Genomic DNA, 16,854 nt, shown 5'->3' on the forward strand with positions numbered 1-16,854 from the left:
CAACCAACTGAGCCACCCAGGCACCCCCTGTAAAGTATGATTCTTGATTGGATGAATATAAAGGATAGTTTGAGAGGTCAATTTTTGAAATTCAAATATAATGTATTAGAATATCATTGTGTTAGTGTTCTCTTTCTTAGTTGTAAAAATGGGAATAGGAAAATGTTCTTGTTCATAAGCAATACATGGTCAAGTATTGAAGTGTCATGATTGCTCAAATTACTTTCAAATGGTTCAGGAGAAAAAGTATGATATATACTGAAAGAAAGGGAAAGGAAGAGAGAAAGCAAATGTGGTAAAATATGAAAAATTGATCTCCAAATCTGTACAACCCTCCCTTTTTTAAGTTTTGCATTATCATGTTTCCCTCATTTAACAGAAGCTACTATTTAGCTGTCCTTTGATGTAATATAATACACTAGAAAGAATGTGGGCTTTAATGAAATCTAGGTTTAATTCATAATAATGCCACTTTGTTCATTTAACACATGTTTATTCAGTACCTTGACCAGGTGCCAGGCACTCACTGTTCAGGGGTTTCCATAGGCAACAAGCTGTCCTCAGGAAGCTTATATTATAGTGGAGGAGAGAGGTAGTAAAGAAACTAATAAATATACAAGTAGAAATTGTGATACATACCTTTGAAAGAAATCAGAATACTATAAACCAGAAAAACAGATGACATTTAACTTAATTGGAGTATGATCAAAGACAGCTTTCCAGAGTATGATCTTGAGCAAAAATTATTTGAATTCTATGGGAGTTGGCTTTCTTATCTGTAAAAATGAAGATAACTTTTTTACACTTTCATTTGTGAAAACTAATTGTTATAACATACGAAGTACCTGAGTTACAGAGAGGAAATGCGATAGATGTTATTGGATCTGCTTCTTCCCTCATAGGACACCTTTTCAAATATTGTATTTTGTTCATTTGCTAATACTCCCTAACCTTGTTTTTTTGGTTCCACAGGGCTCTGAATGGAATGCCTCAAATTTAGAGGATTTACAAAACCGAGGGTAAGCACACACAGCAATTGCTTTCAACCCCATGACTGAAATCGCTGTTTGTTCTTTACTTTTTCCTGTTAAATATGGTGTCAATGAGTAACTTTAAGCTTAAGAGTTGCTTCCAGTTGATTCTAATCAGGTGGAATCTAATAAAAATTTAAGTGGCTGTTATCCCACTGTTTCATCCAACACCTCCTAAGAAAGATCTTCTGTTTCAATGAAAAGGCTTTCCAAAACAGATGTGCATGTCTTTTGCACTGTTTTAAAACCAAATGTAGTTATGAGTCCCTTTTGTTTGTTTTTAGAACAGTTTAAGGTTCACAGCAAAATTGAAGGAAAGGTACAGAGATTTCCCATATTCCCCTGCCCCCATACATGCATAGCCTCTCCCATTAACACCATCCCCACCAAAGGGGTTGCATGTGTTAACAATTGATGAACTTACATTGATACATTATAATCACCCAAAGGCCGTATTTACTTTACAGTTCACTGGTGGTGGTGTACATTCTGTGGCTTTGGACAGATGTATAATATCGTGCATCCATCATTATGGTATCATACAGAGTATTTTCAATGCCCTAAAAATCCTCTGTTCTGACCATTTATTCCCACTCCCACTTCTGGCAACCACTGATCTTTTTACTTGTCTTCATAGTTTTACCTTTGGTTCCTATTTTTTATGTAAGAGTACACAGAACTGCATATGTTGGGTTCCCAGCTATTCATCAACATTTATTGATCATTTTCTGTGGACTAGGTACAGTGCTAGATACTAGGAATCCAAAGAAAAATAAGACTCAGCCCCATCCTTTTTTAGTAAGGTGCTTGAAGTCTAAGTAGTTTTTTGTTTGTTTGTTTTTAAGATTTTACTTTTAATCAATCTCCATACCCAACGTGGGGTTGAACCCACAACCCCAAGATCAGGCATTGCATGTTCCACAGACTAAGCCAGCCAAGTGCCCCTAAGTAGGTTTTAAATATAAAGTGGACAAGCTTCTGAAATGGAACAAGAATACATTCTACCTTGTATTAAGAAATGTGCCCCTGAGCAGCATGGTTATTTTGATTGTAGCTGTTGAGACGACCATGAACATTCAGCAACCAAAAAGCTGCCATTCTTCTAACCTTTTTACTTCTTAGCTAATACCTAAATTTTTCATTGAACTTGGCCTTAGGAGGCCAAATTATCCCAGTAAAAGAAGAGAAAGTCATGTCTGAAAATTGGCCACATGTAACTTGATTGTGGACAGCGATCAGACCTACTGAAACCCAGAAGTAGTGATGGCTGCCTGTTTTCTCAGCTGTAAGTCAGCCTTCTGGTTATCTTTAACATGATTAGATACATACTCCCTACTTCTCCCTCAAAAGAAAGATATATCCTAATTGTTAAAGTGAATTTAGGACAAGACTTAAGCCAAAGAATTATACAAAGAGGTCTTGGGTTGAGAGAAGGGGGCCTGTGAATCTGGTTATTACTTAATTTAAGATATGAAAATAAAGAGAACTTAGAAATTTTTAATTGATTAGAATTGAGTCTAGAGTTCTTGAAAATAGAGACTGTATCTCAGTTTTGTGTAAAACGTACGTCTACCTTACTCAGAGCTTTATACCAAGAGGGTGCTCAGTAAATGTGAAGGAATAATAGAAAAATTGACTGACTTGCCAGAAACTAGCACAGAGATACAGTATTTAATATGGAATCTGAGACTTGATGCAGCTGTTGCCTGGCAAATGCATTGAAATTACATCATGCATACATCTTTGAGTTTAGAATACACTTTGACAAGATCAATGGAGATGATACCTGTTCATCTCATTTACTGCTTAAAATGCTAAATTATAAAACACAGATGTATCTATCTTAAAAAACAGTATAGGGGCGCCTGGGTGGCGCAGTCGGTTAAGCGTCCGACTCCAGCCAGGTCACGATCTTGCGGTCCGTGAGTTCGAGCCCCACGTCGGGCTCTGGGCTGATGGCTCGGAGCCTGGAGCCTGTTTGCGATTCTGTGTCTCCCTCTCTCTCTGCCCCTCCCCCGTTCATGCTCTGTCTCTCTCTGTCCCAAAAATAAATAAACGTTGAAAAAAAAATTTAAAAAAAAAAAAAAAAAAACAGTATAGTTAGATGCTCAGACATCTACTTAGATCTTGTTTCATAAATTCACTGGTTCTTAAACTCTTGTGGATTAAGAATTACAGTTACAAAACATGTATACTGCCCCTTGTGGATGATTTAAGGGATATTCAAGTTTAATTTTGACATAAGACCATTTTCACCCAATCTTACTGACTTCAGAACCCCAAGTAAAGTGCTACTCCATATAGAGGTGGCAAACAAATTTCAGGGGGTGCTGTTCTCAATTGGTAGTGGCTGTGTAGAGTTCTGTAATGAATAGGATTGGGAAACCTTGTACTGCCGTAATCTATTACTAAAGTATGGGATTAGAGGTGGGAGGTGGTTCCATTTTTATTTTAAATAAGATAAGTGTGCTTTCCTTTTTTTTTTTTTTTCTGACCATTATATTGAGATAAAATTCACATATAGTTCACTCATTTAAAATGTATACTTTGGGGCACCTGGGTGGCTCAGTTGGTTAGGTGTCCAACTCTTGATTTCAACTGAGGTTATGATCTCATGGTTCATGGGTTCAAGCCCCACATCAGGCTCCAGGCTGACACTGAGAAGCTTGCCTGGGATTCTCTCTACCCCTCCCCAGCTTGCACATGCTCTCTCTCACACTCTCTCTCCCTCCCTCCCTCCCTCCCTCCCTCCCTCCCTCCCTCCCTCCCTCCCCTGCCTTCTGTCATCCCTCTCTCAAATAAATATACTTTAAAATGTACACTTAAATGGTATTTATTACCATGGTATTAATTTACAGTTTTTCAACCCGAAAAAGAAATCCTGTACCCTTTTTCCCCCAGCTTCTAGAAACTACTAGTCAGTCTACTTTCTGTCTCTATACGTTTACCTATTCTGGACATTCCATTTAAATGGAATCATATAATATGTGGTTTTTTAAGAATAGTATCTTCCACTTAACATTATATTTTCAAGATCTATCAATGTTGAAACATGTATTAGTAACTTCATTCCCTTTTTTATTGCCAAGTAATGTTCCATTGTTTGGAAATACCACATTTGTCAGTTGATGGACATTTGAGTTGTTGCCACTTTTTAGCTATTAATATATGAATGCTGTGACCATTCACACACAAATTTTGGGGTAGACTTATGTTTTCATTTCTTTTGGATTTATACCTCAGAGAGGAATATGCTGTAGAGTAACTCTACATACTGTTTTCCACAATTGCATATGCTTGCTTTTTAAATTAAAAAGGAAAAAAATTCTTTGTAGTAATGAACTTTGATTCCGAGATTCAAATGTTTCAGAAAAATTTTGATCTCTGGAACTTAACCACAGAACTGGTTAACTATGACTCTTTCTCTGTAGTCATTTCTCTGACTTCAGAGATTGGGTTTGTAAGAACCCATGTGTAGTTCTAAGAAGGAAGCAGCTTCTACAGAGAGAAATAAGTAAGTCTGTGTTGTGTTGCTGGAGTAAACTCCAGTGATGTTTAAGTCCACACAGCACTGAGAAAAGATAACCCTATGGCAAACTAGACCCAAGCATTTATTGAAGTTGTGCAGTGAGAGAGAGAGAGAGCAGAAGAAATTTATGATACAGAAACCCTTTTCTGCAAGCCTCTCGGTATGGGAGAACTCAGACACATCGCCTGCTGTCGTGGCCAGGAATGCAGCTTAGAGAGTTAAGAGAGTTTCAGGTCCAACTTTCCTCTGACCCTCCCATCCCTCACCTCTTTTGCCTTTCTTGTAGTTTAGAGAGAGTAATAGAGCAAAATCTGACATTTAGAAAGGTAAAGGAGATTTTTCCCTTTCCTGTTTTTTTTTTTTCCTTGAGGTAGATGTTAATAGTCCTGATTTAATACAAATGACTTCCAAAGAATAAACTATGTTTCTGGTAATTTTAACAACTCAAGAGGAACCTAGTAGTAGAGCCCATATTCTCCCTTGGTTTCCTCACAGGGTGCGCTATATCTTGAATGTCACTCGAGAGATAGATAACTTCTTCCCAGGAGTCTTTGAGTATCATAACATCCGCGTATATGACGAAGAGGCAACGGATCTCCTGGCTTACTGGAATGACACTTACAAATTCATCTCTAAAGCAAAGTGAGTAATGGTCCCACACACATATTCTGACCTGTGTTCCTTGTGCACCATCCATGGGTGAGGCCTAAAGCTATAGATAACCTGCTTGACTATACTCAGGGAGAAGGAAGTAAAGAGAAAAAGGACACTGAGATTCCTTAATCCTAGGGAACAGTTGACTAGAGACTTCATCCTTTTCCTGTAAGTAGATGAAGCCCCTGGAAGAAGATCACTTCATGTTGACTGTTTCCATTGAGCACAAAATTAGGGAAAATAAACCTAAGCTGCTGCAAAAGAAATAAGAATAAGAGAAGGAAGAAATTCTGAATGAAATGCTTAAGTTATCAAGGTGGACATTTGAAAGTTGTGTAATAGAAATTGCCCCACATGGGCAGAGCACAGAGAGCTCTTCTTCCTGAAGGTGAGGAGACACGTAGTGGGGTTTGGAAGCCTTCTCATTCTTTTACTTTACTTTTATGGTACTCTAAACAGTGAAATTTTTCTCTGGCCCTTCTGTTGATGTCATCTTTAAATTGGTCCTTTTAGTGAAACTATTTAATAGTATTAATTTAGTGTTTAATATTAATTAGTATCAATATGTCAGCACTAATTTTTTTTTAAGTCCCTGGGGATTTCCTTGCCAATCCTACATATTCCTTCAGTAGAAGGAACTGTAAATGAGCATGCTGGCCATGTTGCCCTCTTCAATGGGACCACATCCAAATCATCCATGGCAAATGAGAAGCACTTCTGTTTTTAAAGTCCTCCTTCAGCACTGATTCCACATCTCTCTGCAGACCCTCCATAGTCAAGAAGTCCTTCCTCTTAGTTACCCTGAATCCTCCTACACTAGCTTTGAGCCCATACTCTCAGTCCTTAGCTAACACCTGAGTGTTTTATATTTTTGAAGCCTATGAAATTGTTGTCAATAATACCACTCATGGCATGCTTACTGCATGCCAGATACTTTACCCATATTCTCTTATGTAATATTTTCCAAAACCTAGAGAGGCATGTGCTCTCATCCTTTTGTAGAGATGGGGACAGACTGTAGAGATGAGGTTCAGAGAGGTTAAGTAACAAGTGGTGAAGATAGGACTTGAACCTGAGATCATGTCTGATTTCAGAGTCCATCTAGTATATAGTCTAGGTCCTTGAGCAAAGGAGACTGGAAAAGACCAGGCAAGTTGTCAGGATCACTGCCAAAGAGGCTAGAGTTCAGATGAGGCCCCAGTCCCCGTGAAAAGAAAAGCCAATTTCAGCAGGGCTGGGATTGAGGTGAGATATGTGAGGCACCCAGGTTGCTGTAAGCGGGCCCTCCTGCTCAGGCCCATGCAAGCGTGGGTCAGCGTCTGTAAGTGAGTGCCTCCTTAAATGGCCCCCTGGACACCTCATGTATTTCATCCAAATCAGGGCCCTGAATTCCAGACACAACCTACATATGGGTGAGTTTAGGATTCCTAAAGTGATACCAGGCTTAATCTAGACAACTGGCTCAGGGAGGGATGGGAGAGATAGGGGAAGTGTGTGGCCAGAACTGAAAGATGAAGTTGGATTAGGTGAGAACTGACTTCAAATCTTTCAGTATGTGAGTTACAAGCCATCCACTGAAAAAGCCCAGTTCAAAATGAAGAAATGATTTTATGTGGGTGGGTTTTATAATGGTATTTTTCTTAAAACTGTCCAACTTTGAGTACCTTCAAAGCCTGCAAGTATAGACCTGAAATTTGATGTCAGAGCTTGATGGAAAAATATAGAGCACATGTCTGAACTTCAGTCTGAGTCACTGTGCACTGTAGTTTAAATGAAAACCCTGTGGTGTCATAAACAAAACAATATCCTAGTCAGTTGGGATCATCTAAGCACACACAGACAAACACCTGCACCAACCTATGGACTCCAAAATTTTGCCTCTAAATGATGGGTAGCAGGTTAATCTTACCTTCCTTTTTAGACTATTTCAGTTATTCCAGACCATTATTACCAACCATTCTCTTTCTTCCTATCACTTATCTGGTTCACTCATTTTGGCACAGAACCTCATGTCTCCTTGCATTGTACTTAACTCTTCAATGTGTATCTATCTCCAACAGAAGAATTACAAGCTTCTGGAAGGAAGCTTGTCTACTGTGATATAGTGAATGAGTTAATGAATAGGTTTCCCTATTAGGCGATGTACTTTTTTTTTTTTTTTTTTTAACTTATTGGAATAGCCACTTGGGAAGGATTTTTTTAGCCCATGTATACTGGTAAAAAGAGTAACCATTCTTTTTTCCATATTTTAAAATATTTTTCCTTAACAGCTGACAGCTCTAACAGCAGACCACCCCTAAGTTTGTTCATATATTTGGTAAATATTTGAAGACTTACTCTGTGTCACACATTGTGTTATTAGAGAAGTAGCATAACTGAGTAATGTTCATATCCAGCATAATGAGCTCTGGCATGTTAAGACTAAAGGGTTTTGTTTGTTTCTTAGTGTCACTTTATGGTAACTTTGTTTTCTCTTTCTTCCACTCCATTAAAACAACGGGTAGTTAATCATTCCACCCTCCTCACTAAGAAAGTCACATAGGGCATCACATGGTCCCATCTAACCTCACAGATTGTCTAGCCAGCCCCTAGGCCGAACAGGGTTGTAGTGTGGTGGAAAATAACATCTAGGGCTACATCTGAGTAGAGAGGAGGGTTAGTTTCGTTTGTTTTGTACTTTCCTCCAGGGGCAGAACCTTTACTGGAACTTGAACTAGAAGCAACTCCGAACATTTGGATGAATTAGATGAATCACTGTCACACTCTTAACTCAAGAGTGTGCCAGCCTTGAAACATGTCCCTGAGGCGGTGCGGGGACTGGCCTCCAAACACATAAAGTGGAGTCCAGTCTCTAAATTGAAAATTCTTCCCCTCACAATCTGTGATCAACTGTCATTGCAGTTACCATTTTAATTATCTGTTTCTCCCACTGAACCCCCTACCCTTTAGAAGATTTACTTATCTTTGCATCCCAGGACCTTGTACATTGTCTTACATATGATGGTTGCCTGGTAAATGTTTGCTTGAATAAATTAAAAAGAATTAATATTAACATTGAATATTGTTTGAGTACACTAGAATTGCCTACCCTCCCTGCACATTTGACTATACATGTATACAAGTACACTAAGGTAGGATGGATTGAAAGAAAATGGAAGGGTGACAGGAGACTTGGAAACATTTAGAATCTAGCTTTTAAAATGTACTCACTATAGTGTTTTTCTGTGTACCTCAATCCCCCAACCTAGGAAACATGGATCTAAATGCCTTGTGCACTGCAAAATGGGGGTGAGTCGCTCAGCCTCCACTGTGATTGCCTACGCAATGAAGGAATATGGCTGGAATCTGGACCGAGCCTATGACTACGTGAAGGAAAGGCGAACAGTGACCAAGCCCAACCCCAGCTTCATGAGACAACTGGAAGAGTACCAGGGCATCTTGCTGGCCAGGTGAGTCCTGCAGTGACTTTCTCAGATCTTCCCTCTGTTATACTCCTTGGACCAAGGTAAAATGTCCTTCCCTGCAGCTAGTTTTCAACCTAATTTGGATATGTGATACATTTTGAAAATTGAAACTTCTCTCAATCTAGTTTTTAAAAAATAAGTACAAGCATTTAAGATTAGTATGGAAGATTGGGTGTTTAAAGACTTTTAAACTGAAAGGTGGAAATACTGTTCTCTTACTTTAGTTCTCAACTAGGTGATTATCATAAACATTTCTCAACATCATCTAAGGCCAGATACAGCTACCTTATCAAAATGGGTACTTCTTGCTCCCAAAGAAATGCTAAGCATAGATGAAATTCTTAGAAATTTTTGGCATTATTTTTTTCAGTGCTTGGTTTCAGTGAGTCGTCTTCAAAATTTTGGTCACGTGACAAATCAGATTTGGGGTATGAAGGCACTTCCCGGAAATAGCTCTCTTGTTTTCTTTTTAAAAATCTTTCCCTCTGCTTTTATATATATGCTTTGCAAAAATGCAGACAATACAAAGAGAAAAATCATTTATAAATTCAATATCCACATACAGCAATCAACATTATCTTACGTGTTCTCCAAGTCTTACCACATATATTGATGGATATTTTCTCACAAAAGCTATTCTTCAGTCTACCTCTTCACCTAATAACCGGTCTTTTTTTTCTTTTTCTTTTTTTTTTTTTTAACTATAGTAACACATATTCAACAGTTATACTGCTTAGCCATCATTTAACCCCTACCCTAGCTTTATTGAGATGGAATTGACCTATAACATTGTGTAAGTTTAAGGTGTCCACTGTGTTGATTTGATACACTTATATATTGCAAACTGATTATCACCGTACCATTAGCTAACATCTCCATCCCTTTAACATAATTACCATTTTTTGTGTGTGGTGAAAATATTTAGGATCTCTCTTAGCAACGCTGGAGTATATGATACAGTGTTATGAGCTATAATCTCCAGGCTGTACATTAGATCCCCAGAATTTGTTACTCTTATAACTAGAAGTTTGTACCCTTTGACCAGCATCACCCCATTTCCCCATCCTCTACCCCCTAACATACCACCACTCTATTCTCTCTTTCTCTGTTTGGCTTTTTTAGATTACACATCTAAGTGATACCATCTTCACTGCTTTCAGAGGAAAAGATTCATGTATTAAACTGGATTTAAGCATCAGTTTCCTGAGATGCCACATGCTAAAGTTCTGTGCAGTGCTAGATTTTGCTTTGTTTTTTTCCATGTGGGCATGTTCTAGGTGGTTTTGTTCAATTGAAGGCACAGCTGCCTAGAAGCAGTTGGGGCTGGTGCCAGAGTTTGCCTCTAGTGAGTCTCATGACTTGGTCTTGACTGTTGAATCTGGGCTGTGTTTCCCCTGAACAAAATGTTAAATAGCCTTCCAGCCTATCCAGGCAGAGGGACCACCCTCCCACCCCCGAAGTATTGTGAAAATGCAGCCACAGCGTAGCATTATGGTTTCCACTAAAAAACCCCTCCCGTTTACTCAGTACTTGGCATGATTTCATCTGAGCCATTCTTTGAGGAGGCTGGGAGGATACTCAAGTCTCCTCCACTTAAAAAGAATTTATAGGTCTTTGGGGCCAGATTTTGATGACATTTTTAGATTAGATCAGAAGGTAGGACACAGCAGTTCTTTTTGGCACAAGAAGGAGGCATCTGAGTGCTAGATGAGACATAAATATTGTATGTTCCCAGACACACACATGACGGATGTTAGGCAGTGTCCTCACGTGACCCATCAAGAGCAAGGATTCTATGTGTCCTGCCAATTTCAGTATTTATTCTGGAATCCCAGGCTACTGCAAGCTGTTGGGTTGGGTTTTTTTTAGCATATGTGGTTTTTCTTAGATGTTAAAGGAACTTCAGAAAAATCTTAGATGAGGATAAGAAGGGCAGCATAAATCCACAAATCACAACTGCCTCTTCCTTTCCATTTCTCTTCCATCCTGCCTTTCTGGGCTTGATTCATGGAGGGAGAGGCAAGCCCTGAGGAATGAGAAAACCACAGAATTTGAGTCAGTAGATCTGGTTTCCATCTCTGGTTCATCCCCTTGCTGGAACTTTGAGAAGTTACTTCACAGTCGTGATCCTCACCTGACCCCATCTACAAAATGAAAATCAAGAACCCTATCTCACAAGGTTTTTGTAAATAAAAACATGTATAAATGTATACTCTATGCTGGTAAGGGTTATTCTGATGGGATTCCCATCATCTCCTTTCTCCAAGGCTCCCAGAAAACAGACATATACATGTGCCATTTATTTCATCCTCCTTCTACCGCCCACAGACACAGTAAGTCCATTAGAAACTAGAATAGGAGGGCGCCTGGGTGGCTCAGCTGGTTAAGCATCCAGCTCTTGATTTCGGCTCAGGTCATGATCTCATGGTTCATGGGTTACAGCCCCACATCAGGCTCTGTGCTGGCAGCGAGGAACCTGCTTTGGATTCTCTCTCCCACTCTCCCTGCCCCTCCCCCCGCCAAAATAAATAAAATTAAACATTAAAAAAAAAAAAAGAAACTAGATTAGGAAGTGGTCATCGAATTTCCTATATTGTGATATTTCCTGGATTTTAAGAACTAGAATCTTAGTTCTAGGAATATCATACAAACTTTTAGCTGCAAGTAGTGAAATACTTCCATCACTTGGGATTTCAACAAGAAACCGCATACTCGGATTAGGATTATTTGAGAAGGGCTTTTTATAAAGCTACTTTTTACAGAGGTGTGGGGTTGTGGTGGAATCAAGGGACTTGGATCAGCAGAGCTGTTTGGCCCAAAGAGGGAGGGAGCAGTTACTAGAACCTAGAAGGAGACTCCTGAAAAAAGAGGTACCTTCAGAGAGGAGAAATAACCTTCAGTCAAGGGACACACCAGCATGAAGTGGCCCTGTGGGAAGGGAGCTAGGGGAATAAGTGGCCTGTCCCTACTCTTCTCCCTCCAGACTGTCTCCTGCTGGGGCTCCCATGGAACAGTGAATACCCAAACCAAATCAGGCCTCTGCAAGTTAGGAAAAAGTGGGAGTGCCTGCTGGGTGTACAGCCATTAGGGTCTGCAGTCTCTGGTGTGTTGTTAAGAAACAGCACTTGTAGACTGCTGCTGAGCTAGCTGCCAAGTGAATTGGGCCCAGCAGACTCTTGCCCAGCTGTAAAGTGCTACTCTAGGACCTGCCTGCTTAGAAGAGCAAAGAGAGAAAAGCCCCAGACTCCTGGAACTGCCTGAAGCTCTGTCAGTTACCTGGCAGCTTAGGTAGCCAGAAGAGGAAAGTCCTTCGAAAAATTCCATTCATTGTGTTTGCAAAGAAATCCATTTCCTGTGGAGGTGCTTTGATCTTGTATTCCATATCTTCTCCCAGGAAGTATGTGGTGGTTTTCCCAAAAAGATAGAGCCCTGATCCTAGCATTCTCTAGCCCCATGGTTGTCTAGGGAGGCACTGGGTACTTAACTTGAGGTGGCAGCCTTCTGTTTGAGGGAGTATTAGCTCTCAGTACTTTGATGTCTTGGTAGAAGTGAAGTTTACCAAAGTGATGCCAGGCCCTGGTAAGTGACTTATGAATTGGTTATAGTCTCTTGATCAGATGTGAGGGTATGGGCCTAACAGTGACCACCTGTCTGAAATGCAAGGGACTTTTTGCATATTTCAGTATGTCTTTAAGAGCCTAGGGAAGACTAATATTTAATATAATCCTTTAGACCTAAAAGTGAGGGTATCATAAGGCCACTGGTAACTGTTTATATCTAACTTTATTTTTTCTGTTATTATAGCTGGGGGATGAGAGTGAGACAGGAAGAGGCTGTGTGTGTGCATGCACGCGCATGTGTGTATGTGTATACGTGTGTGTCGAAACCCTCCATTAAACTGCCAACATCCCTGTTTGTTATTCTGTACTCTGATCATGCAGGTATCTGGCAGATTTATGTTCCGTTAGACAAGTTCAGATTTCAGTCATTTGCAAGCTGGACCATGTGTCTATGAGATTAGGTTCCTGTGTACAAAGAGCAGAGAAGAAACACTGGGTTATAGCCAGGGAGAGTTCATGCCACATGTCTTCATGGATGTCAGTTCTGATTCTTTGAGCGCCCCTGTCACCAGGGCCAGAAGAGGCAGAGGTGTCTTTTACACTCCCCAGCTTTGCTGGTGGACACATTGAAGTCTAGTTAGCTGGTGCACAGTGGTCAGTCAGCAGAAGGGAACCCAAAAATGCACCCAATTCACAATTGAGATTTAAAGGATTTTCTTAATAGCTTTTTAGTGAAATAATCTTTTAGGTTTTTGTTTTATTTTTGAGAGAGAGCACAAGCGGGAAATGCAGAGAGAGAGAAAGAGAGAGTCCCAGGCAGGCTCTGCGCTGTCAGCACAGAGCCCAGTGCAGGGCTCAAACTCATGAACCATGAGATCATGTCCTGAGTTGAAATCAAGAGTCAGATGCTTAACCAACCGAGCCACCCAGGTGCCCCTTCAGTGAAATAATCTTAAAGCATTTACGACCATGCACACCACACAGAACGTGCTCGGTTGGTGCTTTTTCTCTTTCTTCTTCCTCCTTTCTTCAGGCTGCCTCATGCCCTAAAAAGTAACCATAAACACTGATTTTACTATAACCGATACCCCATTTTTAGCAGTATTTTCTTCTATATACCTTTCTCGAACAAGGTAGGTTAGTGCTTTACCAAACATGTAACAAGAAGAAAGCAAATTAGAGGCAAGAGAATGGGATATCATATGCATCCGGTCATTAGATTTCCTTACTATTCATTTATGAAGTAAAAGGCCAAATTCTTGCCCAGAATGACCCAGTCATCTTATGTGTGTGTCAGTGTGTGTATGTGAATACAAATTTAGGCCCACGGTCACTCAGGCATCATCCAGGCCACAAACCAACTCTGAAGTTCTTTTTGACAACTTGTTTACTTGGTGCCTACCTGAAATAGATGGAAGGAGTCAGCTGAATTTAAACATTAACAGTTTAAAATAATAAATACAATCTAATGTCTTACATCTATCCTACCAGTGATGGAGCATCAGAATAAGCTGGCTTGGAAAAAGCAGCACTGGAAGACAGTTTGGTGTTACTGAGTAAAACTGATGATGCACGTATGCCCTATGACCCACCTTTTCTTCTCATATATATAGCATCTTTTAGAAACCAAAGTATGCACCAAGTACAGGAATGTCCATGACAGTGCTACTTGTAGTAGCCAAAACTGTTCATCAACAGATGGATACATAAACCGTGGCATATTCATCATACTCGCTGAAATTATAGCTGTACACACTGATGAATCTTGTTTTTTTAATGTTTATTTCTTTTAGAGACAGAGAGACTGAGTGGGAGCCGGGGAGGGGCAGAGAGAGAGGGAGACACAATCTGAAGCAGGCTCCAGCCTCTGAGCTATCCGCACAGAGCCCGACGCAGGGCTCTAACTCACAAACCACAAGATCATGATCTGAGCTGAGCTCAACCCACTGAGTCACCCTGGCGCTCCTGATGAATCTTAGAAACAGTGTAGACAAAAAGCAGTTACAGGAGAATCCATACATAGAGTATGATTTCATTATATAAGTTCACAACATACAAAACTAGGCAGTGTATTAAGAACACAACCTGTCGGGACACCTGGGTGGCTCACCGGTTAAGCGTCTGACTTCAGTTCAGGTCATGATCTCACCATTCTGTGGGTTCAAGCCTCAAATCAGGCTCTGTGCTGACAGCTCAGATCCTGGAACCTACTTCAGATTCTGTGTCTCCCTCTCTCTGCCCCTTCCGACTTCAAGTGTTCATTCTCCCCCCCCCCCCAAAAATAAATGAACATTAAAAAATTTTTACAAAAACACAACATGTCGACACTATAAAGAAAGATGATAAGTACAAAATTCAGGACAGAGTTTACTAACCTCTGAGGTGGGAGGAGGAGGAGGGAGGGGAGCCCTGGAGTAGCAGTGCTTCAAAGGCCATGGTAATGAGTGCCTTGTTTGTATCAAAGAGCTGCCCACCACTCTCCCTGCAGGTGCTATTGCAAAAGTGAAAAAGGCAGTGGAATCAGACCTATCTTTGGATTGGGATTTTTCTTTCTCCTTTACAAGAAGGTGTCAGTTTAATTCCAGAGCCCTGACCTAATATTTTCTGATGATTATCTCCCCCAGGAAGAGAATGAAATCCCTGCTGGGCAAAGAAAGCAGCTGTAACATCAGCCACTTCCTCTGAAACATATGCTGTTGGTACCTATTAGTGTAATTTTAGTCTCATTCCCTCCTGATTGATTAGTGATTTGCAGGCAGTTTCAAAAAAATCATGCTTTGGAAGGTTCTTGGGATCATGAGAAAAATCCCATTTGCCTGTTGACTGATAAGATAAGCTGTTCTTAGAAAGGTGAGAACAGCTACTCCCTGTCTTCCCAGTCATCTGCATCACAGGAATTGTCCTGCCATGGGGGCTGAGTGGTCTTGGTGCAGGTTTGAACATCATCATGATGGGTGAGGGATAGAAATTGGAGAACAGAGCCATATGTAGGTCAGGAAACAAGAGTGTCCAGATACAAAGGAAACTTTAAAGGGAAGCACATTGGCCTCTGTTGATCACAGTGTACAATTTAAGCCCCACCTATCCAGCCATTCAGCTTGCCCCTCCCACAGTCACTCACTTGTTTGGGAAGTGTGATATGTTGTCTCCTCCTAGGGGTGGCTAGAGTTCATGCAGCTTGGAAAGGGTGAAAACCCTATCTTTCTCCCTGCTATTGATTATAGCTTGTCTTCATAAACAGAATGACCTGTTCCCTACTCAGAAAAGCACTCTTCTGCTGTGCAGGCCTGAGTCAGAGCCCCACCCAAGCCACAGCCAGACAGGGGGAGCTGAGAGCAGGTGCAGAGCTGAGAACAAACAGGGGTTCACATTAGTGCAGGCGCATGACTCGGCAGAGATTCATAGGCAGGCGTGGCCCTGAGCAGGCGGTAAATTGTTTTGGGCTGTTTCCCATTCCACCCTGCAGTTAGGTAATTCTTCATCAACTTGTAAGTCATGGAAACCACACCCCTAAATCAGGGACCTGTTTCCTGGGCAGGTGATTCTGACCAGCCACAGGGCCATCACCTTTTTCTTTTTGGCTAGGGCTTTGGAAACTGTTCCCTTGTTAGAGAATATGGTATCAACTAAAATTTCATCCCATCAGACCTTCTCTCTGTAAAATGAGCTAAAGGATGGATCTGTGTGTGTGATCTTCCTTTGGGCCACCTGCTTTTCCAGGTGTCACCTCAGCTTGATGGTTTTTATCCAGAGATCCTTATGGAAGAAGCCTATACTTTATGCATATCCTCTTCCATTCTGTTACCAACCTTTGTGGATTTATTAGCCTCATCTTTGATTTCTAATTCAAGAAAGATTACCACCCTCCTCACATTTCTACTTCAGTGATTAACTGTGTATCAGCTCTTTATCCAAATTATGAGAACTTGGAATGAGCTCCAATAGAATATTTCTCTTTGTATTGTTTAGGTGCTATTTTGTTTTAGTTTCCCCCTCCCCGGTTATTAATGTTAAACATGCTCATTTTTAAATTTTAAAACTTATAGAAATACAGAGTAAAGACAGTAAAGCCCTCCCCAAAAGTATTCTGCCTTCCTTGAAAGAAACCCTGTTACCAATTTGATGATGTACCTCCAAATATTTTCCTGTACTTACTAACCTGGGAACTGACCATTCCAAATGTGGTCAGCATGCTCTTTCACTCATCTTGGACAACATTCTACTAAAGTACCTGTAGCATGTGGGTGTATGGACGGTAATTCAAATAAATCCTCTTTTTGAGGCACCTGGGTGGCTCAGTTGGTTGGGCATCCAACTTCAGCTCAGGTCATGATCTCACGGTTCATGGGTTTGAAACCTGCGTCAGGCTCTGTGCTGACAGCTTGGAGCCCGGAGCCTTCTTCGGATTCTGTGTCTCTTTCTCTCCCTGCCCCTCCCCTGCTCGTACTCTGTCTCACTCTGTCTCTCTGTGTCTGTCTGTCTTTCTGTCTCTCTCTCAAAAAATCTATCAATCAATAAATAAACATTAAAAAAAAGTTTTTTTAATAAATCCTTTCTTTTTCGTGTCTGATCCTTTAGTACCATAGTATTATATAGTAAACATCTTTGTATCTTTG

At 40.6% G+C, this 16,854-nt stretch overlaps 1 protein-coding gene across 7 annotated transcripts in view; it reads left to right on the forward strand.

Moving 5' to 3' along the window:
• Positions 1-16,854, forward strand: part of SSH2 (slingshot protein phosphatase 2) — a 249,790-nt gene that overhangs the window by 222,110 nt on the left and 10,826 nt on the right. For 6 of the 7 annotated variants that reach the window (XM_023244448.2, XM_023244449.2, XM_023244450.2 and 3 more), the window contains 3 exons: positions 973-1,019; positions 5,056-5,202; positions 8,463-8,663. In XM_023244448.2, coding sequence (XP_023100216.2) covers positions 973-1,019; positions 5,056-5,202; positions 8,463-8,663 — 395 coding nt within the window. Of the gene's footprint in view, positions 1-972; positions 1,020-5,055; positions 5,203-8,462; positions 8,668-16,854 lie in introns of those variants that run through there. The other variant, XM_045044911.1, reaches the window with a different exon arrangement.

The sequence above is a fragment of the Felis catus genome, chromosome E1 (assembly GCF_018350175.1).
Source record: "Felis catus isolate Fca126 chromosome E1, F.catus_Fca126_mat1.0, whole genome shotgun sequence".
Taxonomy (NCBI): Eukaryota; Metazoa; Chordata; class Mammalia; order Carnivora; family Felidae; genus Felis; species Felis catus.